The sequence below is a fragment of the Megalops cyprinoides genome, chromosome 1 (genome assembly GCF_013368585.1).
Source record: "Megalops cyprinoides isolate fMegCyp1 chromosome 1, fMegCyp1.pri, whole genome shotgun sequence".
NCBI classification, from domain to species: Eukaryota; Metazoa; Chordata; class Actinopteri; order Elopiformes; family Megalopidae; genus Megalops; species Megalops cyprinoides.
In genome coordinates, this window is record NC_050583.1 from 44,388,250 (window position 1) to 44,407,088 (window position 18,839).

The following is an 18,839-nucleotide window of genomic DNA, read 5'->3' on the forward strand; positions in this document are numbered from 1 at the left end:
CTGAATTTAGTGAAATTGTAACCAGCTAAATTGTTGAGTAGTAAGCTTGCATGATGACAGTATGTAAAAATATTCTGCATCCCAGTCCTGTTGTGCGAAGATTCACTAGACCAGTGGTTCTCAAATTTTTTCTGGTGGCGGTCCAGCAGAATATTTTCCATGGGCTTTCCACTCCCAACTACCACCAGCTGTAGGAAATAAATACACTTGCTTATTTCACACTACTGGCAAACTGAAAATTTAACATATTGTTATGGAATTATTTACTTTTAAAAGCAGTTGTCACTACACTCACCCCAATGGAATGAATGGTGTGGCTTTTAATAAGATGTGAGTGTGGAACTGTTGGGCTCCAAATTGGAGAGCATTATAATTAACTATCCAACCATATACTACACTGCACTATAATACATTACATTATCATCATTTAGCAGACACTCTTATCCAGAATTACTTACATACAGTAGCTTACAATTTTATCCATTTATACAGCTGGATATTTACAGAGGCAGTGCTTTATGCAAGGGTACAACAGCAGTACCCTGGTGGGAAATCAAACCAGCGGTTACCAGTTACCAGCCCTTCTCCTTACCACTATGCCACACTGTATGAATACATGCGTGCATGCACTCTGCTGTCAGCATGTACTGCAATAGCACACACAACCACTGTGGGTGGGTGTGTGAGAGAGAGAGCATTTCCGTGTGCATGTGTACATGCCCTTGTTCATGTGTGTAAGTTATGATACTGTTAATATCTCTCACACAAATACACAAATTAAAGGTTGAAATAAAGGTTTTAGGAAACGTTGAAGAAGTAAGGGGCAATATTGTAATTTCAGATAATGTTCAAAGATTGTGCCGCGTGCATTGTTTTGGTCTGTCACAGGATTTCGCAGTAGGATACAGAAAGCATAAAAACTAAACCACACATACAATGAAAATTCACGTACAAACAGACATGCAAGTTCAAATAAAAGTACCGGATGAAACGTCTCCCAAGACAAAAATTGTGGGTGACAACTGCATTCTTTTTTAAGAAGACTGTTTTTCGGGGAATAGTTGTCGTTTCCTTCGAACTCTGCTCCTCGTCTCTCAAGAGGATTCAAGCTGACACTGTCAGTTGCGCTTCTGCTAAATTCGCGCATTTGTATTCGTTTCCCTCCCTTCACCGACCCTGCCCCTCCTCCCCACATTTTTGCTTAACAAGAGTGATAGCACTACAGCCCACGGAATAGGTCTGAACGCGGATCACCATGCAGGACCAGAAGTGTATGGAGGAGATTACCACCATCTTCCGAGAAGCTCCAAGTTGCAGGGAAGCCCTTCTCAACAACTACAGTAACCTTTACAATGTGGCTGATTACTGCGAAAAAAACTACCTCCAGGTGAGTGGGAATTAACATTTACAAACTGCCCTTGTCTCTTTCTTGCCCCAGGTCGCCGATGTTCATGAGACAATCATTTAGTACTTTTGCAATGTTAGCAGACCTTTCGTATGGTGTCAAATAATTGTTAAAAAAAAAAACATAAGAACGAAATCATGCAGCTACCAAACTGCAAACAATAAAACTAATTATACGCAAATAAAACATCACCAATAAACGCTAGCACAGTTCACACATTACGCAATCTAACTTTGTATACAATTCGTGTGCACATTTTAAAGCGGATAGAAGGAAAGCAATAAACAGACGTGACGCATGCACCTCTTGAGCTCTCTGTCGTTAAAGATGCAAGTACAGTACTACATCTGTGCCAGCGCAAGGGTGTTAGCAGTCCTCTCCTTCAGTGTCCTGTGTGTTAGCATTGCCGTATTTTAGGAGTAGCAGCTCCATATGCACACAGACTACACAGTTTAGTCCATATACGAGACATGTACGTTTCCTCTTGATAAATGCCATGGATTTTGCTGTATGACATTGTCTGTGAGGTCAGTCATTGTTATCTGAACCCACAACACCCTCTGTTCCTGGTAGGGCTTATTCGTGTTTCCTGCCAAACACTTCTTCAACACTTTACAGACACCCCTTTGCACACCTAAGAGGCCTGTGGCTGTGACGGTTAGGGGAGCAAGTGGTAATGTCCTGTTTAGAGAGGTGCCTGTGCAACATGTCAGCAGCATGTCTGAATATTTTTGTTTCATTTATCAACTTATTTTTACTGCTGGCAATTTCTTTGGCTGCATGTTTGGGCTGGCCTCTGTATCCATTCCTGTTTCATTATGAAACCCTGTGTTGGTACATATTTCTGCACAGTGGAGGAATTCTTTGGGGGATAAGAATGCTTTTTTAAAAATCACATTTGTGGTATATCCAGAAGGAGGAAGGAAAACTCAACAGCACAGTAAACACCAAAGGAGAAGTTAAAACACTACAAAAATGCTGCTCACATCATTTGCAGAGGTAATTTTGGCAGAGTGAACAATTCCATATTCAAGACAGAGGCGTGAGCCCATTTCACTCAATGGTTGATATTTCGATTGAGTGAGACATTCAGTTTAGTGTCCTCATTTAGAAACAGAAAAGAGCTTGAGTGTTTCTCTGTTTGAACAAAGCAGATGGTATCACTGAAACACAGCTACAGTGGGGGGATTAAAATAGGTCACCATTTTAACATTGCACCCGTGACCCTCACAATAGAAAGCGTGTGAGAGAGCTGTTCAAAAAGAAGAAGTGAGAGTGGTTAGCTGTGTGGGAGTCACTGAGCAAGAAACAGTTCAAATGCAAATAAATAGTAGAGCAGCAATTGATCAATTGCATCTTGATTCCAACTGTGAAGCCAATGCCTTGACATTAATTGCAATTACTACAGTAGTGCAACTGATCAAGTTATGGCCAATAAGCCTCTTCTGCTTTGCAGTTCAACAAAAGAACATCTTCATGCAGAATGTCTTCAGTGTCAACAATGTTTTAAGATAAGAAATCATTTATTTTTAAATTCTTTTTTTAACTACTCTTTATAACTTTTTTTTTAATGATAGGTAAATTTACCAGTTTTATGGAAGACCAGAAGTAATGACCACTTGGCCCAAAATGTCAAACAGTGATAGAAATGGCAACCTCTTCCCCCATACTGACACATACATAAATTCACCATGCTTTCTGACACATTTATTAGTAGAAGCATTGGTTCTTGATACATCTGCATAGTTGTATACTTTTCTGGAGTGGTAAATCGAGAAATAAAAAATAAATGAATTTGGCAGAGGGGAAGGTAAAAAAAAGAAAAAAAAAAAACAAATTTTATTGTTTTGGGTGACTAATTGAGGCTCATCTTTGAAAACTACCATAACCCACACAATGGTGAATTTTGGAAAAAAAAATATTATCGCTCATAACATTTTCAGTGATGTTTTGAGTGGATCTGTAAAATCTCATAATAACTTTGTTTACTTCAGTGTCAAAATGGTCTGGCAAGGAATTAGAATGTGGATCAGTTTTCTCCAAAATGCTATTTGTTTAATTATGAATGGAGCAAAAATATATTTCAGTGTAATCCTTTCTGACTGTAGCTTCTGTCCATCAACTCCTACATTAGTAGACACTCAGACTGCATGCTGTCCAACACCCTCACAGGTGGAAGATCCAAAAAAAGCCCTGGGGGAGACCAAGGCCTTCACCGCACAGTCACTGGCCAGTGTGGCCTATCAGATCAGCGCCCTGGCCACCAAAGTGCTCAAGCTTCTGGATGCCCAGACCACACAGCTGCAACAGATAGAGTCCTCTGTCAGCCTCCTCGCCCAGGTAACATCAAGTGTAACTGTGATGACCTGCACTCTGTCTCACCCTCTACTCCCCATCCCAAAAAAAAAATACTTTTGTTATCAGCTTAGGCTCATTCTTTATGCATAATCACAGGCAAACACATAGTCGCACACATACAGTGTAGTAAACAGTACAGTATGTGCTGACATATGGAAACACACACACACATACACAGAAAAGTACAGTGTGTGTATACTGTAGAATCCTTCATTTTGGACTGTGTGTACTTTATCAGGAAAATCAAATAATGCATTAAGGCTATCATTACACAAAGTAGTGCATAGTACTGCATAGTAACAGCCAGTAAAATTCAAACAATTTAGCACTCCTGCAGCATGCCGCTGCTTGCCACTTGTTCTCACACTCACCTTAGGAATGTGGCATCCTGATTGGATCAATGCAAATTTGCACACCATGGGTTCAACCACTGGCACAAAGGCAAAGAGCTAGATATGAGAGATCCATGTGAATCTGTAGCCTGAAGGGAAAAATGTGTTTCTCTCTGCAGGAACAGCATCTGCCTGTATTGGGCTTAGTTTGTGTCTTCTCCTTCCCACAAAGATAGGATCTAATTTCTATTTCCCGCCAGCTACATTTGGAGGGGAAGCCAATTCAGCTCCTTGACACCTGCAGAACACCCCGTTTCAGCAAACTCTGTGCAACGGGAAGTGGAGAGGCTTCTCCTGCATCTCCCCCCCACTAGTCTCTGTGCCTCTGTTCAGAGGATCAAACCATCCTCGTCCTCACCCCCTCTGTCTGGCTTTCACTCTGCCAGTCCTTCCTGCCATGTTCCCTGCCTGACTAGCAAGGCCACCCGCAGTGATGGAGCAGCAGCATGAGCTCTGACTTTGCTCACTGGGTTCTGTGTAGCGCTGAATAAAACACTGGCATTTTGTTCATCAGACTCACATTGAACGATGGTCTATATTGCATAAGAGTATTCAAGAAGGATCCAGACAAGCGTGTTATAGATCAAAGGGGCTTCCATTTTGTGAGGAAGATGAATTTTCTGTTCACCCTGTAAATGGCTCCCTAGACAACTAATGAGCATAAAAGCTGACATGGTAAAGCTTTCAATTTGTGCGACAACAAACTGAAAAGAAGGCAGTGAGGGACATACCTCCCAGCCTCAACTCTGATGGTGTTTAAAGCAGCATTTTCCCTTAGAAAGTAGACATGCATCGTGAGAAGGTGGCACGGAGGGAGATTGGTGTTTTTACTGCGGTGAAGAGGATGCCTCGCAGCCATAAGATCGTCCCACCGGCAACCAAACAGGATCCCAACCCCAAGTACTCTCGCACCCCCATCACCTACTCCATCCTGGACTCCCTGGGCCATGGTGTTAAGGTAAGCACCAAGACAAGGAGGTTAAATTTCAACTTCTCTCCATCTGCCTGGCTCACAGCTCTCACAAGGTCCCTGGCATCATCACCTACTCCAGGTGATGGCCTGTTTAGTCTCAAATCATGTATCACTATTGTTGCTAAATGTAATTTAATGCACACCGACAAACTACAGTAATCATATGACAGTTTGATTTATTTCAAAAGTTTTAATAGTGCTATTCAGATGTAGATGTAATGATGGAAAGTAGATTTCTACCAGTCTGTTGGGTTTCAATTTAGCTTAATTATTACTGGTCTAAATGCCCTCATACTGTGTTGTAAGTAGTCGTTGTAGTCGTATTTAATCATAAAGTGTCAAAAACTGTCCTAAAGTAACAGTTTTCATAGTACAGTTTACATTAATTAGAAACTATCAGTGTGTAAAATGAGTTCACCAAAATTTTTTACTGTTGTACTGTATAAACACCTTTCAGTGCAGTTGCCATTTTTCTCCATGTTTGTGTGAAGAGTGAAAACAATTAGGCACGAGCAGCAGCTTTTCTTGCACATGACGCCCCACCACATCCTGTGTCTGAGGCAGAGCTGTGCCTCACAGTGCACTGACCTCAGTTAGGGTCGTTTCAGGGAGTGAGGTTTTGCCCCACCCACGCAGCCACAACGTCAGCCCCAGTGCAGCTTGCAAGAAGTGGGCCATGCTACCACTCTGGGGTACTGCATGCAAATCTCAGTGTTCTCTACCCAAAGCATGATGATGCTGTAGGCATGCCTGTGTGATGACACATTTAAGGGGATGAGATTCCATTGCTGTTACAGCAGCCTTTTTCACCTCACCTTGAATGCCTGTACTGTGAAGTGTTTTTATTTTGTTTATTATATTTCTTTTCTGAAGGTGGGAAACATTCATCTGTGCCAAATGGGTGTGACTTTTTGTTGAGAACTGAACACATTGCCTTGAGTAGGAAAACTTGGAAGACTGCTATCATTCATCAGTAAGAGCAGTATGGTAAAGGGATTCAACACAGAGCCTCAGGTGTATGAACAACGCATATAGAGCCACCATGTGGTCTGGATAACCCTGCAAAACTGGGGACTGCTGTCTCCATTCTCCATTGTGCATTCCTCTGCAGGAGTCTGGTAAGCAGCTTGAAAGAACCGGGACCATGAACCGCAAACAGGCTGCCCGAGAGGCAGGGGGCACGCTCAGGTACTGTACTCTGAAGTATTGAGTACTGACAAAAATTTATGTCCCAGAAGTCAACCCTAAAATCAACACATATAAAATTTATATCCCAGAAGTCAACCCTAAAAATCAACACATATAATACTGTTACAGTATTGAGGATCTTCAACATGCTTTAACATTTTTGATCAAAATCATGCTTATTTCAGTGAAATTGATGCCTAGGTATGAATTTATTTCCAAAAAAATTAATTTTGAAAAAATATATATTTTTGGCTACTTTGAAGACTCTAAAATATAAGATAGTTTTCATTTGTTTTGTTTGACACTTTTTTGGTCACTGTATAATTCCATTTATGCTATTTCATAGTTTTGATGTCTTTACTAATATTCTAAAATGTGGAAAATAATAAAAATAAAGAAAGGCATGTCCAAACTTTTGACCTGTGCTATATAACCAACAAAATCAGCCATGTGTGTATAGTCAATTTAGCATTGGTTACCTGTCAATTCCTGATTTAAGCTCTAAATAACAAGTATATAATGAGGTTTTTAATGGACGTTAATGCTATTCTGCTAATGAGAAGTGGTCCATCACTAACATAAGTGTGTGTCAGCCTCCCTTAAAATATGCTGCTCTCTTCCTGTGTTCATTGTATCTTTGGCTGGATGGATTTCCTTGGGGACCTGCAGATTGGATTTGAAATACAGATTTGTTTGCCTCATCAAAAAGAGGGAAAAGGTTAAAAAAAGGTTAGGAAGAACATGGACAGATGCAATTCAGGTCACACCACCGAACATAAATTTCAAGCAGTATCTGATCATTGGAACTTGAACAGAAAGATAGGGGGACAGGAAAAAGAATGACCTTCAGTTAACAAGTATGAACCTGTGTGCATTATTTGAATGCTTCAAGCCTTAGAGAAATTATTAACAAAACCTACAAAAGCATGTTGTTTTCATCTAATATGTTATGATGTGTCATTTGAATAAGATCATTTTACTTTATTTTGAGTAAATGGCTCATATTTTTTAACTCTACTGGCCATCTTGTGCAGATAGTGTATGTTAAAGTGTATCTGAACAGTGTGTGTGTGTGTGTGTGCGTGCACCCGCATGCAAGTGTATGTGCGTATGTGTTTGAGAGACACAGACATCACAGAGCCATGCCTGTTCTGTTGCAGTCGAGGCAGTCGAGCCCCAGAGCCTGTGCAGTGCCCGGTCGCCCCATCGATGGCACACGGGCTGTCCACGTCCTCCCTCAGCGATCGTTCTGTCGGGTAATAAAAGACAAGGGACCAGGGGAACCAGGTATGCCTGGACTAGCCGGGCATGCTGTATCAGCAGCTATGTGCCAGTGCTGTATAAAAACCGAAAGTATGGGTACGAATTCAAAGGGCACTTGAAATGGCACGTTGAATGATATTTCTCTTAAAAACCTGGAGAACCAACCTGAGAGCTGGAATCTTCCATTTATGGTTGGGAATTTCTTGTGGATTGGACTCAGAATGAGGACACATAACTGCTATTCTGGTATTCATATAATATCCTCCCTTATCTCATCAGTTGGAAAAGTAAACAGTTGACTTCCTCTCAGGTCCAGCTTTGGCATTGCTGTGTCACCGCCCGTAGTTCCCAACTGGAGGGGCTCAGATGTCAGCTTCACTCTAGTGGAGGACGACCCTGATGCTCCTTTTCTGCCGAGCAACACGGACACACCTCCTCCTCCTCCTCCCCCACCTCCTCCTCTAACTGGTTCTCTGGGTGCATCTCCTCCATCTCCACCTCCTTTGGCACCCAGCCTCCCAGGACCCCCCAGTCAGACCTCTATTCCCCCTCCTCCACCTGCTCCACCCCTTGAGACTGGTCAGTATAGATAAAATGGTACCGTTTTATTACAGCTTAGTCAGTGCTGAAATACACAGAACCTGTTTATTACAATTTGTCTTTATTTATTTTTTGGATATATATTATTGAATACACATATATATGGAGCCACACCCCCATTGTTTGCTGGTTAAAAGGCAGTAATAAATATTAAATGTATTGGCCATTTGCACCTCTGGCATGGAATCATATGGAATCAGCTTTGCTTAGCATTAGTTTAGATTAGCTTGGAATAACAGACAAGGGATAGAATGGGTGGGAGACATGAGGACAGCAGAGACATTGAAGCATCGCCATGTGAGAAAAATTGATCATCTTTCATCCTCTGTACTGTTTACTTCATTTGCCTCACTTGTACTTTTTCCTTCAGTTAGGCTATCTAGTGAAATGCCTATCATATATCTACAAGCTCACTGCAGCACGGCTGCTGTTTACAGTACGTGGCTCTGGAAGAAAGTGAGAATGCCCTGCCTCTCTACAGAGCAAAGCTGCAACATCAAACGTTTCAAACTGTTGCATTAGATGCGGCAAAGACAGAACTCTCTCCTTTTTATCAGAAATGTCCCGTTTATCGCTGAAAAACTGCAAAACCATTAATGTAAATCAATGCAAGGATATACTTATAGAAATGAAAAATGTCCCCTGGAGACGTTTTTTTTTTTTTTTTTTTTGGATTATCTGAAAATAGGTGCTGTACTAGCATTAGACTTTTTTCCACTTTCCTCTCTTTCGTAGTGGCTGGAAAAAACATCTCCCCGCCCCCGATGACATCAGACATTCCCTTGCCTCCTCCAGTTAGCGATGGATTTGAGCTTCCTGCCCCACCTCCTCTCCTGGATGAGGGGTTTGGATCAGGTAAGGATAATGTTAAAATCTTCAATTGGTGTGCTTTTAAGTGACCTATACCATCTGTAGGAGTCCACGAGGGGCGTGGGGTAGGCACACCACGCACACAGATGACTGGCAGGGGTCTTCGGGGGCCAGCTGGTGCTCTACACATGCTTTCTGTGTGGCCTCTCTCATACTCTCGCTCCATTTCTGTCACACAATGCCAGGTTCCATCCATGTCCCCAGCACTGTATAACCATGGTTTCAAACAATCGTGTCTAACTGGCCGCTGAAATTAATCCAAAATGAAACCGAACATCATTTGTCAGTTAGAGTCAAGACAAGGGCTCACTCTGTGTTATGCTTTGCTTGGTATGTTGGTATAGTGGCAAACCAAAGTCTATCTCTCATTTTGATATTCAAATTAATATTCCCTTTATTGGTTTATGTTTATGGAGGTTAAAGTGATTCTTAGTGAATATTCTATATAACCAAGACTACACTCCCGGTTTGTGTTCAGAATTTTGGGAACAAGACTGATTGCACACAAGCCATTTCGTGATTGATAACTTATTTCTCATGAGGACACAGCACTGTTCCCACTGATGATGTAATGATATTGTGGAGAATACATAGACAGTTCCCAACACGACTTGTTTTGCTGTTGTTTTGATTAATGGCTGCTGGATGTCAGTTATTTATAGTGAGCTATGCTTCACTTGTGGTCATCTCTCAGCTATCATTCACCCACTCCTCCATACCCCCCCCCCCCCCCCCCCCCCCCCTTAGCCTCGCTGGACTTGCTGGGCTTCCTATTTAGTCTCTCCCTTTCCTGTGTCTGCCACACTGAGCACTAGGGTGATGTCATTTCACAGCTATGGATCAGGAGGAAGTGAGCTCCCACCACACAAGGACCTCAACAGCACCAGTATTATAATGCATAATTGTATACCCTTGGTCATAAACAGAATGTGTTGTACCAGATTTTATGTACCAGTTCAATTTTCCAGGTCTACAGTTCCAGGCCCCGCCTCCTCCCCCCGATACCATGGAGATCTTTGATGACATCATGCCTCCACTCCCTCCACCAGTGGACTATGATCTGTCTGCTCCCCCCAATTACCTGGAGAAAGGTATACCTAATGTGGTTTACTGCTTAAAACAGCAACCACTATCACATCAGCTGACTGCTTGGTGTCCTTCAATGGGTTACTTTATGTCAAGGAGCAAAGGAAAGGCAAAACCACTACTTTCCAAGAAATCAGTTTGAAGTTTGAAAATCAGTTTGAAATCAGTTTGAAGCACAGAAAGATAATAGATTTGGTTGTTATTTTGCCATATTTTTTGCTGTTGAAGGTCATGTCCCTTCTGTGTCTGATAGCTTTACCCCTGTTTTAACTATGGGTGTTAAGTCTGTAAAGTGGACTGACATCAGTAAATTAACTTGCAAATGAGCTGTGTGGGTGTTTTTAACTGAGGCACTCACTAATAACTTTAGGCCAAGATCAAACTCAGCTAATGTCTTTCCCCATCTGATTCCTATCTGAAAATGTTCTTGACATAGCAAGTCTTTTTTTCCGCTAACCGTTTTGACAACAAGGGTTGCTTGCTCACTGGGATGTGTTTGCAAATCACTTTGCAACCATTGACAGGTCAGAAATAGTCTACCAAAAAGCACAATGAGATAACAGGAAGAAGGAATTTTACACACAAATGATAGCTGTGCTATTATACGAGCTGAATCAGGAGTGAGAAAACATCCCTGGTTAGCCCCAGCAAAGTGAATTGCAGTTAAAGGGAAGTGGAATTTTTTAATCTTGGAATTTAGTCCACCATAAAATATAATGTTATCTGGGACATCTGAGAGAAATGCTTCTCTGGAACAAAAAATCTGAAAGTCTGAAAGTTTTAAAACCCTGGTAATAGTGGAGAAACATGTACATATTAGAGAAACTGGGTGTTTATGAAGTAGGATGTTCTGAGAATTTGTAAGTCAACTTTGAAATTATTATTACTTATTGGGGAAAAAAGTGTTTAATTTTAACATACCAGTGCCCTAATAATAATTAATTAAAAAATGAATAATTATTATTAGGGCATTTGTACATTGAAATTTTCCCAGAAATTTTTCAATGATCAGTTCATTTTCCTGGAAACCTGAACTAATTCCCTTTACTTCAGAGAGACATACATGTTAAAAGGCAAACTTCAAATTAACTGTAAAATCACTTTTAACAGGGCTACACTGCTGATGGTGATGCTGTTTGGCATGAGACAATAACTGCCTGCCATGACTATTCTCTCTCTCCGCAGTGATGGCAATGTACAGCTACAACAGCAGTAAGGTCGGGGACCTGGCCTTCAGTGAGGGCGCTGTCATCTACCTCACCAAGAGGAATGAGGACGGCTGGTGTGAGGGAGTGCTGGATGGGGTGCAGGGCTTTTTCCCAGGAAACTATGTTGAGCGCATCGGTTAATTAAAGTCACAGAGTGCACCGCACTGTATAGTAGTGTACTATGTATGTGCTATGCAATATACAAAGACTATGCAGCGGTCTCTGCTGTTTTTACATGATTTTAAATTGAATCACAATGTTGTATCCCAGGTAGTAAATTGTAGTGTAATAACACTGTATCACTAACCTTGGCACGTGTTACTATTTCATAAATTGTGTGAATGCTTGTTTTCACCCGCAATGCAAATTTTCTGGGTTTTTGGGAAACTCTTTATACATTAGCTTTCATCAAAACCGATGCTGACGTTGAAATTGTGAGGCACTTATGCTAACACATAACATATCTTTATGTGTATGGACCAAGTGATTTGTTTTTTTTTTTTTTAAAGAGATTTTTTAGTATGATTCTGTCAGCTCTAAATGCATCAGGTTTATATTTGGTTTATGGTCTTTGATAACCGTGTTATGTCAGAGTTGAAGCCATTTGAGACAATCCAAGAATAAATCTGGCATTCTGATGTGAAGTCCTTGTCCATTGATTGTCTGTTTTTAAAAGTGCACCTGTAAAATGTACAATATATTTTATATACAATAAATGGAGGGGGCAGTTTTCATCCATACACTGGATTCAGGATATTGTTACAGATGCAGTGGTATGTCAGTAACAACACAGGAGTCAGGTATCCAGTTCAGGTCTGTGTGTGAGTGTGTGTGTGTGAGCGCGTGTGTGAGCGTGTGTGTGTGTGGTTTCACTGGCATAGATGCCCCAAACAGCCCCAAACTGTTGCCACAAAGTTGGAAGCATAGCATTGTCCAAAATGTCTTGGTATGCTGAAGCATTAAAATTGCCCTTCACTGGAGATTAGGGGCCTAGCCCAAACCCTGAAAAACAGCCCCATACCTCCTCCACCAAACTTCACAGTTGGCACAATGCAGTCAGGCAGGTAATGTTCTCCCGGCATCCACCAAACCCAGACAGACTTGCCCATCTGACTGCCGAACAGAGAAGCGTGATTCGTCACTCCACAGAACACGTTTCCACAGCTCCACAGTCCAGTGTCGGTGTGCTTTACACCACTCCATCCGACGCTTGGCATTGGACTTGGTGATGTGAGGCTTGCATGCAGCTGCGTAGCCATGGAAACCCATTCCATGAAGCTCCCGCTGCAGTTTTTGTGCTTACATTAATGCAGTGGAAGTTCGGAACTCTTCAGCTATGGAATCAGCAGAGTGTTGCCGACTTTTACGCACCATGCGCCTTAGCAGTCATTGACCCCTCATTGAATGAGTCATTGAGCCTCATTCATAATAACAACACATTCATAAAACAGGTCCACATGCTAATATTTACCAACTTTACACTGAAATTAAATGTAGACTTTGTGTGTTGCTGTCAAAGTTGTCTTATTTACAGTTATGTACTACATGGGCAGCAAATGTCTGTCTTAAAGTCTTCTTTTTTTGTGGTCTGTTTTGGTTGGCTTCTGGTAGAATATTTTCTACAAGAAAGACAATTGTCACAATTCATGCAAAAGATTAGATTTTCAAAAGGCCTTTTTCAAAGCACCATATGAGCACCTCATTTGTAGGGGTAAAGCGCTACTTTCCCCCAATCAAAATAGGCTTCAGCACAGAATAAAAACAGGAAGAATATCAAGGATAGTATTTGAGCAGGAAGAACTGGCCTGTCGTGTAGGACAATGCGTGAGGGATATGAATGCAGAATGTGGCTCAAAATGTCTTCTGTATCTGCTTTGCAGCCTACAGTGCCGTGGCTCATCATACAATTCTCCCTTCCCCTGGAAGTCTTCATTGTTATTGAGTAACACACAATGTTTCCACAGGGTGTGATTAGAGGTCACAATGGGCCTTTTTGTACAAGCAAAATATTACAGAATGTCAGTCCAGAACAAGCAAAAGGTTAGAGAATTAGAGGTATATCGTCTGATGTGAATAATGTCACGTGTAGGTTTTTCAATAATCCAGGGAAATGACTAGACATAATGCATACCCATTTCAGAAAGTAAAGTGGCTCCAATCACACAGCTTCTTCATGTGTGTGAATATTACACACCAGGAATCACTGTGAGATTTCCACTTTCACTCCGCATAAACCAATTGAATAAAGTAGAGGAAATTGGATGCATTAAGTTCGATAGTCTGTGATGGTCTTGACTGTGAAGGATCATCGTTCTGATGGTGGTATTCTATATCATTGTTCTCTGCTGCTCCTCCATGTACAACCTCTGCCAAAGGATAAGTGTGGTACCAGCTGCCCCCCCGTGACCTGTCTCTCACCTACTTCATCCCCCTGCCCACTGCCCAGCCAATGCCCTTAGACCACCCCAGTACAGCACCGTCAACGTCACCAGCCAACCACTGCCTTACACAGAGGTACCTAAATGTATCATATGCATTACCTGTTTACTGTTAGCCATATTCAGAGTAGCTGATATGTTCATTGAGAACAATGGAACTCTCTCAGTTAATATTTCCACAAGTCCATTCCATATACAAAACAGGTGATGGAGTGAGAAGTGATTTTAAAAATGGTGCTTTTCTTTCACTTTTATCCCTCTATTCAGATCCTACACTATTTAACCAGCCCCACCCTTGGTTTAGCCCAGATTCATTTTAACACTTTACCCAAGTGCTCGCTTACCACTGTTTTAAATGTTGTTTTGTCCTCAATCTGTTGTTTCTTCCTTCTCTGCTCTCTAATTATCTGTCAGCTTCGCTGTGTAGTCGTCATTGAGGTGAAGTCCCTACTTTTTGAAATGTGGTCTGAGATTTAATGAAAATGTAATTAACTTCTGAAATGACTGGTTTCCAACTACTTATTTCCATTTCAGTCACAAGAATAGCAATGAAAAGATGAAAATCCAGCTTGTTTTGCAGGCTGTGGCCTGCTTCTGTTCTAATTTGATTGTTTCTTTGAAGGTTGAGATGAAGACAGACATGTTTCCTCTCCCAGAAGACAAATGTCCTGCATACTCCGAGATGATCTACCTACAACCCCCTACACCACCCCCACTGCCAATAACACATGCCTCACACCCACAACCCCCCTCACCACCCCTACTGCCAATAACATCTACCTCATCCCCAGGACCTCCGACACCACCCCTACAGCTAATTACACCTACCTCATAATCCACAACACCCCCATACACCTAACTCACACTGATAATTCCCCGTACCACTCCCACTACTAAATACACCTCTGTCACACCCACAACCCTCTACACCATCCCTACTTCCCCCTGTAGCAGCACCACCACAAATTATGCCTACATCTCACCCACTTCTCATTATACCTATGTAACTTTATCAAGTGACCACTCAGAATTCAGATCAAACACAATCTATATATATAAAAATATATATTCCAGAGTTAAAGCTAAAACTTGCAGCCCTGTCTTAAGGCAAGTTGCCACATAAGGCCAAGTTCACAAGGCCCGAGAAGGCCACTGAGCTATGTTGCTTATTTGCAGCCATAGATCTTCTGTTACAATCGGAGTCTAGTCTGCACCCACTAAACCATTGTAATGCAACAAAAAAAATGATGCTGTGATAGAGTCATCAAATAAGTGGGACTATAATTGAAATATAAAGAAAGAAAAAATATCAATTCAATCTAAAAACAACAGCCTACTAGGGCTATTGGTGCTCATTTGGGTTGAATTAGCAATTTAGCAATATTCTACCTATGTGTGTATGTTTATGCACCCGTTGAAGATATATTGTGGGCATGTATTCAGGCAGATCCTCACTTGCACCTTTTGCTACATAATACCAACAAGTTTTTTTTTTCTCTTTTGAATAGTGTGCCATCCTTTTTTCATAGCTGACATAGCTGTGACAATGCTATAATACAAAGTTCAGCTTCTCAAATATCATCACAGTGTGCTAAGCAAACAGAACAGCAGCCCCACCACCTGCAGGAGTCAGTGAAAAACAAGCTTACAGCCATATCCTTCCAAAGTCTTTGCAGCATGGGAAATGAAAGATTCAAAGTCAGTTTGAACACTTACAGACAAAAAAAAAAGACAATCCCATTTTGATTTAGGTCCCCTCTCTCACCTTCCTCTCTGGTACTGCTGGGAAAGCCTCTTTCACACATATGCAGAGCCTGCTGAAAATACCAGTCAATGATTTAAGCAAAATCAAGTCAATAAGAAAGAAACTGTGACGGGTCCATTTGATCTGGCCCGTGACCCGTGGTCAATAACTGACTACATATTGCTACATGTAACATGTGCTCTTACCCTGAGCAATGTTCAGTTTTGCATGTTACATGTACATACTCTGCTGTCTGAATACTTACTTTTTACTAGATCTGGATACACCGCTTCATGTATTTTTTCACATAATATATAACATAACATTTAATGGTTTAAGTCAAAATGCCCTTCAGAAAACTACAACAAAAGAATCCCACACAGGATCATAATAAAAAGCATGGCTCATATAAACTTCTGGTCATCCAGTTATCTTATGTCTGATTGTCAAGCTGATGGCTTCTAGAATGCAAGTGGTCAGGTTCTAATAATCAAAAGGATCCTGATTAATATATGCAATACTATAACAACAGAAGGATCGTAGCATTAGCAACTGGTCTAATAGTAACAATATTCTGTTCCCAAAGACACAAGATGTTTGACCAAACAACACTTTGATGATCATTGCTGTAATGGAGAAGCCATCCCTGTATACAGCCATACTTGAGATTCAGTTATTGTTTCCTATGATGAATATACTGTGGTATCCACAAATGTAACCCGCAAATGCAGATTCTGACAGTGGGAAATACGCAGAGTCAGTGTTGTGCAATTGTGTGCCTTCATTCTACCACATTAGGCAATTACTCAACAATTTCACAGCTTGCAAAAGTTCAGTGAGCAGCAAGCCATGAGTCTACATCTCAAGATAGTACTGTTCAATGAGCCTCGCCAAATTGTAATCTTGAGTGCTATAACAATGGACTTGCAACAATCCCTTTTTGACCTGTGGATTTGCAATGGAATTCAAGATACTGCAGACAGAGAAATAGACCACCACTTTTTTAATATACCTTTCTAGGACATCAAATTTACGGTGGACTCAATTCCCTAAAACCACACACTGATACTGCAACCAGAGTACTACCACCACAGCATTATCCTAAAAAGATCTTTCTTTTCTGTTACATGGGAAATTACAAAACTCACAGACATTATATCCTGGAAAAACTAACATTTCATGATAATTACTGTGAAACAAGTTCACTGCTGTTTGACCTTTTACTGAAATGTCTGCCCAGTCAAAAAACAGATTTGTACATCGCCCTCGGCTGCAAGTGCACTTCTTTAAGGCAAAACGGCTATCATTTGTGCCACAGTCTGAGTGTGTGCATGGGTGTGTTTGTCTGTGTGTGTGTGTCTGTAATTCAATCTGATATGTTGAAATTGATCATTAAATTGCAGCATGGCTAGCATGTAATACTGTGCAGACAACTCTTAAAAGTGTCAAAGACACAAGCGTCCTGGAACAAATCAGACACTTATCATCTATCCTGTCTTTCAGAGGTACATAACAGAATTAACTACTGTCAAAGGTGTTTTCTGTATGCAAATGTTTTTCGAGAATGTTGGCTAAAGCGCAGATTGACTGCTTGATCAGGAAACTTGCATCTGTCCACCAGACTTGCGTGATGGTAATTGAGATTGATACACAGTGAATTTTCAACACATCTCCATCATGTACACATCCCTTACTTCCACATCTTTCTATGTCTTCCCTGCCCTTTATAAGGATGGACAGTGCATACTCCTCCCCATAGGATGACAATTTTACCATAAAAGGTCAAGGCTTTTTCAAATCAATACAAAGAAAATCACAGTTGCAAGATCATTTCCTACAAGCTCAACACAGTGGCTTACAAAAACCACCAAAAAGTAGTTGTTGTAATAAAAATAGATTTTGCACATGACAAGTGAACAGTTTCAGCTGTACAGTATATAGAGAAGGCATTACCATCCTCTCTGAGTGACAGGCTCACACATGCACAGCAACATCACAAAAGACATTTTCACTATTTTCATGAGTATTCAGCCAAGTGGAAATGAATGCAGGCAGTTTAACTCAAAGACCATCACAAAATTACCAACTGATTTTATTCTGAAGCTGAAAATAAGACTCCAAGAAGATGACCCCTTTCCAAATTTAAACGCCACTAATATGACAGTAGATTTTTACTTCAATATTTGTTATGAGTTTGTCTATGAGTGGTAGATTCAATATGCTGTTACCAAGGCTTTATGCTGTTACCAAGGCTTCATAAATAAGGCCAGAGTCTCTTTGCAGAGTGTATAATTTTGTAAAATGCTATATCAGTATATATATAGCATATATAGAATTTTGGGGTGTGCATGTTTAGAGATGCAGACTACTGTACGTATTGCTTTTGTATGTTTGTGTGAGAAAGCACATAAACGTTTAATAAGTATGTCTTTCCCATACAGCAAACGCTTGTATATATTTACATTTACACATACATAATTATCAGCCCTAATATACAATATTACAGAGTCGGTTATAGGTATATGCATTCTATTAATCCTGTAACTAAACTAACAATTCATGTAAACATTGTACTAAATATAGTGTTGTCAGCTTGAGGAAGGCCAGAGAAATTAAGTTTAAAAATGATGAGACAAAGTGAGGTTTACTGTAAGACAGCTAGCATGTTAACCTAATCTACAAATACATAAAGCCCCTTCAAACACATATACAGTACATACACACATCCATACCCACTCACATACTGTACTGAACCCTCATAGTATTTCTGATAAGTCTTCAACAAATACATATATAGAGAATGTTTACTCTTTGTTTACAAAGTTAGAAATACAGTTAAAAACAAGGTCTTAAAAAGGAATCTATATAAAAGTCTGAGGGTGGCTGCCAGGGGGAAAGATGGTTCTGGCTGTGGGTTAGACCTCCATCCACCAGGGTGTGTTGTTTTGTAGAAGAGGTCTTGAATCCACATCTTGCTGTCTTACTAAGGAAGAGGTGTGTGCCCTTTGGTGGCTTCCCCCTCTCTGAGGCTTGTACCAAGTATGGTCCTGTCTCCACAATTCTACCTTCCCCGGATGATCTCTGGACCTAGAAGACCCAGCTGACAGGGACCCATTGGTGTTCAGACCCCAGTCTCTCCAGTGCCATCTTCAGGCTACGGAAAGCTCCCTCCAGATTGTCGTTGACAATGGTGAGATCGAAATAATGCCCATACGCTCTCTGGATCCTCCCACTCTCGTCCACTGTCCTCTTCAGCTCAGTGTCCTGCAGGAGACAAAGACAATCACTATACCCGATGGTACCATGCTCAGGTC

At 41.0% G+C, this 18,839-nt stretch overlaps 2 protein-coding genes across 4 annotated transcripts in view; one reads left to right on the plus strand and one right to left on the minus strand.

The window, feature by feature from the left end:
* Nucleotides 1–1,249: 1,249 nt before the first annotated feature.
* Nucleotides 1,250–11,697, plus strand: LOC118783700 (ABI gene family member 3-like). The gene is made up of 9 exons (XM_036537655.1): nt 1,250–1,387; nt 3,578–3,745; nt 4,934–5,113; nt 6,240–6,316; nt 7,477–7,572; nt 7,890–8,158; nt 8,915–9,034; nt 10,018–10,140; nt 11,321–11,697. Exons 1-9 carry the CDS (start codon nt 1,256–1,258, stop codon nt 11,482–11,484), a joined length of 1,329 nt encoding a protein of 442 aa, XP_036393548.1. The 5' UTR covers nt 1,250–1,255; the 3' UTR covers nt 11,485–11,697.
* Nucleotides 11,698–17,577: 5,880 nt separating this feature from the next.
* mpp2b (membrane protein, palmitoylated 2b (MAGUK p55 subfamily member 2)) overlaps nt 17,578–18,839 on the minus strand; it is a 55,273-nt gene continuing 54,011 nt past the window's right edge. For all 3 annotated transcript variants that reach the window (XM_036538448.1, XM_036538466.1, XM_036538457.1), the window contains one exon: nt 17,578–18,789. In XM_036538448.1, coding sequence (XP_036394341.1) covers nt 18,613–18,789 — 177 coding nt within the window. In that variant the 3' untranslated portion in view covers nt 17,578–18,612. The remainder of the gene's footprint in view (nt 18,790–18,839) is intronic.

What these genes read in the sequence shown, in the direction of transcription:
- LOC118783700 (XM_036537655.1), top strand. Translation starts at nt 1,256, where the DNA reads ATGCAGGACCAGAAGTGTATGGAGGAGATTACCACCATCTTCCGAGAA. An exon ending in GAGGCAGGGGGCACGCTCAG is followed by an intron (nt 6,317 to 7,476) that starts GTACTGTACTCT and finishes GTTCTGTTGCAG; the next exon opens with TCGAGGCAGTCGAGCCCCAG. An exon ending in TGCTCCACCCCTTGAGACTG is followed by an intron (nt 8,159 to 8,914) that starts GTCAGTATAGAT and finishes TCTCTTTCGTAG; the next exon opens with TGGCTGGAAAAAACATCTCC.